Here is a 10,251-nt window from a genome sequence, read left to right as displayed (position 1 = left end):
ATTTACAGCCAGCCACGAGGCCCAGCAGCAGATCCACAAGGAGGTCCTCTGCTCTGCCCATAACCATCTACACTGGATGCCCAAAGATCAGGAATGTAGGGCTGAAGTGCAACCAAAAACACAACAAAAGGTTTTTCAAATAACTAAAAAAGGTGTGCAAATGCCCACAACCAATATATACATGGTCCATGGACTCCACAGGGCCACAAAATAAACAGTTGGTCTAGGAGTCTGTGAATCAGCACAATGTGCCGTTACAAGGGACTGCTGTGTGCAACACCCCTAAGTCACCCCGATGGAAAACTGGAGGGCTCCAGCAGAGAAAGCCCTCCACTAGGGATCGCCGCTGCCTAGTGGCAAATAAGCATGTCAACGGTTGTCTGGGTAGCAAGTGAAAGAGTCGAGGTTAATGATGTACAGCAGCAGCTGCCCCTTTGTGCAAGGTGAGAAAACACACTAAACATACCCAAGAGGCAGCCCAGATTATGGGGTGTGGGCTCCTGGTGGAGACATTAAGTCTGAGCACAGTCATTTTCTGGCAACGGGTGGCATCAGTTGTGAACTGTACGTCCAATACCACCCTGCTTGTCAATTCCTGCAGCAACATTCAGCCCAGACCTCTGCCACTGAGCAGGTCCAAGACTGGTTACTCCTACAGCCTGGCCCACTCCTCAGCCAGCCAGTCGAACCTGTGATGGTGGAGGTGCAGATTACTGAGTAGTAGCTCTTTGGTGAGAACCCTGATTGCGGAGCAACCTGACACAGGTCAACCATGTTCCAGACATTGATCAGGCTCTAGTAACAAACAGGTCCTTAGGGAGACCTGAAGGCACTCACTGTCCGTAAACAGGAGGCCCGTGTCATCATTGCGGTCAAGCATTTGGTGAAACAAAGTGTATCTTTTTTTCTAACCAACCTGTTCTGATACTAACCTGGGCCTCCTGCTCCAGAGGTAATGTCATTACTACTGCCCCACAAAAGACTGAAGAAATGTTTTTTTTTAAATTGTAAAGAAATGTTGTGAATGGATAAAAACGTAGCCCAGTTGGGAATGTTATGTAATGGCATATGAGATTACAGAAAATTAGTAATTGACTAAATCTTTACCGTGAGGTCATGATTAGCCTAACTGACCCCTAACCTGAGCCTGGAGCCAGTGCGTGATTCACGTACTGCTTTTCTGGTGTTTTTCTGGGAGCAAAGTTCATTATTTATATGTAGCAAACAAGCAGCATCCACCCTTCCCATCTCCCACTTATAAACAGCTGGCAATAAAGTAACCTGAAATAAATAAATGTCATTCTCGGGCAAGGATTATTTTACAGGCAAACGACAGGGCAGCGATTGGCGGCGAAGACCAATGACAGTCCCATCAGATTGGCGCTGATGGCCGAAGATGTACCTGATTGACAGTGGTGAGGACCCATAGGCATTGGGTATAGCGCCACCTGCTGACCAACATGCGGCTTCTAACCAATCGCAGCCGTCAGTGGGTGGGGCATTCCGTGTGAGGTTACGTAAGACGTTATCGTGGTGGTGGAAGCAACTGCGGGCCGTCTGGGATCGCGTTTGGCACGCGATAGTTACTACGAAAACCATATACAAAGAACAGCGGCTTTTAATTTTCCGAGGCGATGGTTGTACCCTGCTTGTTCGGAGAAGACTGACGGAAAATGAACCATTTATTAAGGTTGTTAAATACCTGAGCTGCGTTCGTCACCATCCGGTCGCTGTTGAGCATGCGCACCGCCGCTGGAGCCTGGAACTGAACGTGCGTTGCGGAGAGCATGCGCAGTGGCTCATTGTTGACAATTACTTGCCCCTCACACTAACCCCGCCCCTTAGTCAATAACCCCGCCCCTTCCCCGGCCAAGATGGCGGCGGGTGGCTACGCAGACTTGAGGGAGAAGCTTCAGTCGCCTCACCGCGAAAAGCAGCGGGCGGCCTCGGCCCCTTACAATGGTCGCAAACGGAAACTCGAGGCAGAGACGGGGGAGGCCGGCCTGCCGGGACTGTGCGGCGGCGCCGATGAGTACGAGCACAGCAAATACCATAGCGACTACGACGACGAGCGGCAAGGAGAAGCCCGGCGGGTGAAGCAGGGTATCCGCCAGGTGCGGCTCTTCACTGCCGACCAGTGTACCCAGATCGAGACACAAATCGACGACGTGGTTTCCCGGGCCGAGAAGGGCATTTACCGCGACCACACGGTGGACAGGGCCCCTTTGCGGAACAAATACTTCTTCGGGGAAGGCTACACCTATGGCTCGCAGTTGGAAAAGCGGGGTCCTGGCCAGGAGCGCCTTTATCCTAAAGGAGACGTGGACGACATCCCTGACTGGGTCCACGACCTGGTCATCAAGAAGCTTGTGGATCACCGGATTATTCCTGAAGGCTTCGTCAATAGTGCCGTCATCAATGACTATCAACCGGGCGGCTGCATCGTGTCCCACGTGGATCCCATCCATATTTTCGAAAGGCCCATCGTTTCCGTTTCCTTCTTCAGCGACTCGGCGCTCTGCTTCGGATGCAAGTTCCAATTTAAGCCCATTCGGGTATCGGAGCCGGTTTATTATTTACCTGTCCGGAGAGGGAGTGTCACTGTGCTTAGGTGAGTGGCAGATGGAATGAGCATCTTCTAATACGCTTGAAGAGTGTAATCTTTACAAACTTCTAACATTCTTTACCCTCATTGGAGGGTTGGGGTGGGAGCAAGTGATGAAGATATCAGCGCTATCTCTCGGATTCCTGTAAGGTAATATGATTTCCGCCAAAAACGAATTAATTTCTATAGTTTCCTGGCAGTAAGATTTAGGACTTCACATTTGAGTTATTCTCGGGATAACATTATGCAGAACAAAGCAGTCTGAAATTCGTTTTCAATTTATCTGACTCCTTGCCCTTTTTCATTGCTTATTTTATCACTGGTCCAATTCATTTGGGTTTGTAAAGATAGATTTTATCAAATAAACCTCATTGAATGTTTTGAGACAGCAGCTGAAATAGGGTACGGTGTTGGAATGGAATTAATATATTACAGTGAAACTTTTCTGCTAGTTAGGTAGGTTAGGACACCGGAATGACCTAAGAGTAAGCTACTCAGGACAGAAGTTGGAAAATACTTCATGCACTGCTGGAGCCTCTTTCCAACATTAAACAAGTGCTATCTCGATGACTTGAAATCTGAGACTGAGATTTTTGCTATTTGAGGATGTAAACAGATGAAACCAAAGTGGGTGCATGCAGTTCAGCTACAGATAAGTTATGGTCTTAATGAATCACAACAGTAAAGGCTGAAGGGCTGCAGACCCTGCTCCTGCTGTTTGAAATGCTATGAGATGTTCTCCAACCATGTAAAGCATGTATTTATGTATCCAGTTACCTGTTGAAACTAGGTCAAATATGTTTTATGTATTCCAGGTTGTGAGGCAAAGAAAATTATCTCTCCTGGTTAGTTTGCCAGTTATTAAATCCACACCTTCTGATTGTGGATTTTAGGTTGTGTTTTTTCCATCAAAACTTTTCAGTTTACTAGGTTTATTTCAATTTTAACATTGCAAGTACTGTTCAAGGAATTTGTTGTGTGATAATTATGCACTTATTTATTCAGGTAAGTGTCATAACTGTATTATGTAACTGGAAGCTAAAATTCTTAATCCCAGCACACAGAAGAGTGAAATATATCAACACCCCATGCCACAAATTTAGTTTGCAGTTTGCCAATTATGTTTTCCTTCCAAGTAAGATTTCAATTTGGGCATGTGGAGAAAACGTGATGTTTGGGAAGAGGATAGGAGTGATTGAGAGCTGCTTTGACCAGCTCCTTGAAGGATGACATTGGCAGAGACCACTTTAACTTATGGAATATTGCTGATATTTGTCACCAATTTGGTTGTATTTGTCTTCATTCACCATTAAACCTGCATAACCTAGTGCACTGTTCACTGACAGTTTGACCGAAGCCAATCTCTCCAGGATGAGATTTTACTTTATGATCTTTAAATTCCAGCCGTCAATGCAATATCATCCATTGATTAATTTCAGACACAATCTGATTGACTTGTGTAGTTCTGAATTTGCGTCCATGTATTATTGTTTAAAGTACATGTATCCATATCCACTTCAGTGTATTTTCTTTGTTGTAAGGTGCTTGTGTCTTAGCAGCTACTAAATTTAACTGTTCAAAATTCCTTAAAAACTTTAATGGCTAAATGAGAGCATTTCATATGAAATGCTATTTTTCACAAGTTTTGAGACTAACATGGACTGAACTATAGTCTGATTAATGACCTCATTCCAGGGTGTAATTATTTGAATCGACATCCTGACTTTTTTCCCTTTTGCTTTTAATAGCTTTTTTATCAAAGCCTGTAGCTCATGAGCTAATCCTATTAGGATTGTATCTGTCAAATATATTTTTTTCTGTAGGTCAAGCTTTGTAATGAGCAACGCATTTGTATACAGCAAGCTAGCATGTACAAGCTGTGGTGTCTGGCATTACAGTAGGCACCTCCGTTACAGCTCCAAAAAAGGAAAATTGAATGGCTTCTGAAGGCAAGCAACATTCAAACATGTTCTAATTAGTAAGTTGACTGCTACAATCAATTCCTACTATGTTAAGTTTTACGCATGCCCCTTCATAGATAATTACACCCACTTAATACCGAAGCTTTAAACAGCAAAAAGTTCCGGGTTTGTTCTCAGTTGAGAAATGGACTATTGTTTCTTTAATCACCATGCTGGAATATGCATCTATTGGTTTGTTAAGTAGAGGCAATACCATGGCTAGTTCTCATGCTAGTCATTGACACTAAACTCATGAGGAAAAGTAATTCAGATAATGCATTATTACTCTAGGGTCTTGCTCCTGTTGTTGTTTTGGTGTGTTTTTTGAAGCCAGTTAGAATATGCTGAAAGAGGAATTTGAGTGTATGACTTTTACAATCCATATGCAGACCTTTTTCAAATCAGGAGACTTGGATAGTCCTCTTCATCATACTCCTTCCATATAGAAAAGCATTTATTCCACTCAGCCAGAGATAGTAAGAACTGCCAATGTTGGAGTCAGAGAAGTGTGGAGCTGGAGGAACACAGCAGGCCAGGCAGCAGCAGAGGAGCAGGAAAGCTGACGTTTCGGGTTGGGATCGGACTGAAACGCCAACTTTCCAGCCCCTCTGATGTTGCCTGGCCTGCGGTGTTTCACCAGCTCCACATTGAGTGGAATATGAGATAACACAGCCTTTCAAATATAGGATAATAAAATGTGAGGCTGGATGAACACAGCAGGCCAAGCAGCATCTCAGGAGCACAAAAGCTGACGTTTCGGGCCTAGACCCTTCATCAGAGGGGGGGATGGGGAGAGAGAACTGGAATAAATAGGGAGAGAGGGGGAGGCGGACCGAAGATGGAGAGAAAAGAAGATAGACGGAGAGAGTATAGGTGGGGAGGTAGGGAGGGGATAGGTCAGTCCAGGGAAGACGGACAGGTCAAGGAGGTGGGATGAGGTTAGTAGGTAGATGGGGGTGCGGCTTGGGGTGGGAGGAAGGGATGGGTGAGGGGAAGAACAAGTTAGGGAGGCAGAGACAGGTTGGACTGGTTTTGGGATGCAGTGGGTGGGGGAGAAGAGCTGGGCTGGTTGTGTGGTGCAGTGGGGGGAGGGGACGAACTGGGCTGGTTTAGGGATGCAGTAGGGGAAGGGGAGATTTTGAAACTGGTGAAGTCCACATTGATACCATATGGCTGCAGGGTTCCCAGGCGAAATATGAGTTGCTGTTCCTGCAACCTTCGGGTGGCATCATTGTGGCAGTGCAGGAGGCCCATGGTGGACATGTCATCAAGAGAATGGGAGGGGGAGTGGAAATGGTTTGTGACTGGGAGGTGCAGTTGTTTGTTGCGAACTGAGCGGAGGTGTTCTGCAAAGCGGTTCCCAAGCCTCCGCTTGGTTTCCCCAATGTAGAGGAAGCCGCACCGGGTACAGTGGATGCAGTATACCACATTGGCAGATGTGCAGGTGAACCTCTGCTTAATGTGGAATGTCATCTTGGGGCCTGGGATAGGGGTGAGGGAGGAGGTGTGGGGGCAAGTGTAGCATTTCCTGCGGTTGCAGGGGAAGGTGCCGGGTGTGGTGGGGTTGGAGGGCAGTGTGGAGCGAACAAGGGAGTCACGGAGAGAGTGGTCTCTCCGGAAAGCAGACGGGTGGGGATGGAAAAATGTCTTGGGTGGTGGGGTCGGATTGTAAATGGCGGAAGTGTCGGAGGATGATGCGTTGTATCCGGAGGTTGGTAGGGTGGTGTGTGAGAACGAGGGGGATCCTCTTCGGGCGGTTGTGGCGGGGGCGGGGTGTGAGGGATGTGTTGCGGGAAATACGGGAGACGCGGTCAAGGGCGTTCTCGATGACTGTGGGGGGGGAAGTTGCGGTCCTTAAAGAACTTGGACATCTGGGATGTGCGGGAGTGGAATGTCTTATCGTGGGAGCAGATGCGACGGAGGAATTGGGAATAGGGGATGGAATTTTTGCAGGAGGGTGGGTGGGAGGAGGTGTATTCTAGGTAGCTGTGGGAGTCGGTGGGCTTGAAATGGACATCAGTTACAAGCTGGTTGCCTGAGATGGAGACTGAGAGGTCCAGGAAGGTGAGGGATGTGCTGGAGATGGCCCAGGTGAACTGAAGGTTGGGGTGGAAGCTGTTAGAACACCTCCGCTCAGTTCGCAACAAACAACTGCACCTCCCAGTCACAAACCATTTCCACTCCCCCTCCCATTCTCTAGATGACATGTCCATCATGGGCCTCCTGCACTGCCACAATGATGCCACCCAAAGGTTGCAGGAACAGCAACTCATTCCGCCTGGGAACCCTGCAGCCATATGGTATCAATGTGGACTTCACCAGTTTCAAAATCTCCCCTTCCCCTACTGCATCCCTAAACCAGCCCAGTTTGGCCCCTCCCCCCACTGCACCACACAACCTGCCCAGCTCTTCCTCTTCTCCCCCCCCCCCCGCATCCCAAAACCAGTCCGACCTGTCTCTGCCTCCCTAACCGGTTCTTCCTCTCACCCATCCCTTCCTCCACCCCAAGCCGCACCCCCATCTACCTACTAACCTCATCCCACCTCCTTGACCTGTCCGTCTTCCCTGGACTGACCTATCCCCTCCCTACCTCCCCACCTATACTCTCTCCACCTATCTTCTTTACTCTCCATCTTCGGTCCGCCTCCCCCCCTCTCCCTATTTATTCCAGTTCTCTCTCCCCATCCCCCTCTCTGATGAAGGGTGTAGGCCAGAAACGTCAGCTTTTGTGCTCCTGAGATGCTGCTTGGCCTGCTGTGTTCATCCAGCCTCACATTTTATTATCTTGGAATTCTCCAGCATCTGCAGTTCCCATTATCTCTCTTTCAAATATAGGACTTGATTAGGGTAAGTGATAAAATTGTCAGTGCTTGAAATCAGAAATAGTTACATTACTTTGCTGTATGTTTCTGACTTTTTCTTGAAATTGGACACAAATAACAGGAATTAGAACAGTTTCTGACTGCCATTAATGCTCAAGAATCTTCTTCAAGATTTTAAAAATACAGGCTAAATAAAGAGAAACTATTTCCACTAATTGGGGATTCTAGAACTAAGGGATATACACTCAGAATCGGAGCCAGACCATTCAGGAGGGATGTTAGAAAGCATTTCTACACACAGGATGGCAAATGTTTGGAACTCTCTTCACAATAAACACAATGGATGCAGGTCTACTTGTATCTATCTCAGAGTTAAAATAAACATTTTTGTTAAGCAAAGGTTTAAGGGATATGGGCCAAAGGTAGGTGCAGATCAGCCATGATCTTATTGAATCGTGCATCTGGAAGCAACCAGCTTGTGTAGCACCAAGTGTTGGAGTAATGTGCAAGCATGGTGTGGTTTCTGTACTAAAATGGTGGTGTTGGACTTCTGTGCCCGGCTCCCTTGAATGATAAATTGTTTGTGGAATATGTCTGAAACTCATTGGCATTGAGTGTTTTATTTGTGTTGCTAGCTACTCTAGAGTTAGTTGTAGCCAGCCATTCTCATTCATGCCTTCAATACTTGGACTTTCTAGTAGTTCAAAGAAAAACAGCAATCACGGCAAGTAGACCAGACTGGATAGAGCTAGCCACTTAGAGATTTGTAGAAAATTTCACAGTAGAAATTTTAACTGATCTGTTCATCACAAAGATATTGCAGTGACCTACTTGGAATTACTGTAGAGTTGTGGTAAATTGAAGTAGAAAGGTATTTTAGGAAAATGGTCAATTTCATTCCTATTTGAGATGTTTTCGCGAAGTTTGTGACACTGATCCCTTTCTGTGAATTTATTGGATTTCCAGTCCACGAGCACCATTAATGTTGAAAAATTTCACACTGTTTAAGAAGTTCATTTTCTCTTCATTCCATTTTCTCCTACAGTCAACAGTCTTGTGTGATTTCCACATTCTCGGAACTATAGGCTGTTGTGCATTTCCATCGCCAATCTTCATCCTGCTGTTGGTGACTGTGGCTTCAGCCCTTTAGATCACACGCAGTCTGAAATTCTTCCACTAACCTCTCCTTTAAAATCCTCCTTGAAAACCTCAAACTCAATTTTGTCATCTATTGTACGCCTATGCTTTCAAACAACTGTCACTTTTTGGTCAGTTATGCCCATATGCAGCACCTTGAGACATTTTGCTACATGAAAGATGCTATAAAGAAGTAAGTGACTTTAAATGGTTAACTTGTGTTTTGTGTTTTCTGCATTCTGCCTTTTGAATTCATTACCACTTGGGGTGGGGTTGGATGGGGTAGTATGAAGATTTTCTCTAATATTCTCTTCCACATGCTTAGAATAAAAAGCAAAGCACTTTGGATTTGGGAAATCTTAAACAAATAATGAAATTGTCAGGTTAAAGAACACCAACTGAGATGGGGTAATTTGACTCATTAAACCCTAACCCTACATACAATTTAGAAGCAAATTATAGTAGATTAAGGATAAATTAGGGCAAATAGGGAAGAAAAGGAACCATCGATAAAGTAGTCAGATAGTGAATAGGGGATGAGTAAATGACAAGTGGCAGGACAAAAGAAGGCATAATGAGAGCAATCCGGAGGGCATGTAAATAAAGTGGGATTAAAAATAGGAGTTGGCTGTGAGGAAAGTAGACAAATTTTATGCTCTATAGCTCAGGTCTATGCTGGAAGAAAGAGGCTGGTAGACATCCAGGATGCAGGTTATTTTCTTAATCTTTCACTTTTAATGGTTCTTTGACATCCTTGGGTAAGGAAATCCCTGTCCCTACCTGATCCAGCCTACATGTGCATTTGGGCAGTTAGGGGTGGATAACCATTACTGGTCTAGCTAATAACACATGCTGTGAAATAACATATTTTAAAAAGACTTTCACCATTTTCTACTTGAAGGCATTGCCCATTGTGCTGTTCCACAAATGTTTGTCTGTAAAATTCCTCATAAGTTGGACAGTTTTTTTAATTACAGGGCCTAATTAATAGGTACAAATTTGATCACTTGTGATCAGTGTCATGAAAATCTAGATAATTCCCAAAACAGTCCAATATGCCACTTTAGGGGTTGTAGCTGACTCCGAGGCTCTTCAGTAGGCCTCTTGTGCAATGGTAGTGTCCCTACTTGTGAATGAGGAGGCCTGTGTTCAAATCTCATGTGTTCCAGAGATGTGTAATAACATCTCTGAACGGGTTAATTAGAAAATCTCTATTCCAAAGGTTCTTGCCAATCACTTTCTTCTACTTTGGGGCTGCTGTCTTGCAGGCGAGTTTTCAAATAGTATCGATTGTGGTTTTGAAATTATTGTTGGGGTGGTAACATGCTGGTAATGGGCATTTCAACAATATTTGTGCCTGATGACGTTGGACTAAGTTGCCGTTCTTAATGTGTGACTGTTTGAATATTTGTCAGTGATAAAATAATATCTTTGGTCCCTGAGACAGAGGTATAATAATATAGTTCAGAGTATGATTGAAGGAAAGATTTGAAATTGACACACTATCTCCCTTCTTCATGGCGTCAGAATACATTTGATTCACTCTGGCTGAGCCGTTTAGGTATTCCATTTTGCATGCAAGCATTCAATTGACCCAATCAGAATTTTGACTAGTAATGTGCTGAATATGTCTATTTGTTTATCCTAGGAATTATTGGCACCCAAACTGTGACCATATTTTTCTAAAATGGAAATCCATTGTTTTTGTTTACTATGGAACCAGATA

General features: G+C 45.1%; 1 protein-coding gene across 1 annotated transcript in view; it reads left to right on the top strand.

Moving 5' to 3' along the window:
• The first annotated feature begins 1,508 nt into the window (after positions 1-1,508).
• The window catches only part of alkbh5 (alkB homolog 5, RNA demethylase), a 32,269-nt gene continuing 23,526 nt past the window's right edge, over positions 1,509-10,251 (top strand). Inside the window, exon 1 of the mRNA XM_048552176.2 lies at positions 1,509-2,611. Within this exon, the coding sequence (XP_048408133.1) occupies positions 1,875-2,611 (737 nt within the window). The 5' untranslated portion in view covers positions 1,509-1,874. The remainder of the gene's footprint in view (positions 2,612-10,251) is intronic.

Source organism: Stegostoma tigrinum, chromosome 23 (assembly GCF_030684315.1).
Source record: "Stegostoma tigrinum isolate sSteTig4 chromosome 23, sSteTig4.hap1, whole genome shotgun sequence".
NCBI classification, from domain to species: Eukaryota; Metazoa; Chordata; class Chondrichthyes; order Orectolobiformes; family Stegostomatidae; genus Stegostoma; species Stegostoma tigrinum.
This window is presented reverse-complemented; position numbering and strand designations above follow the sequence as displayed.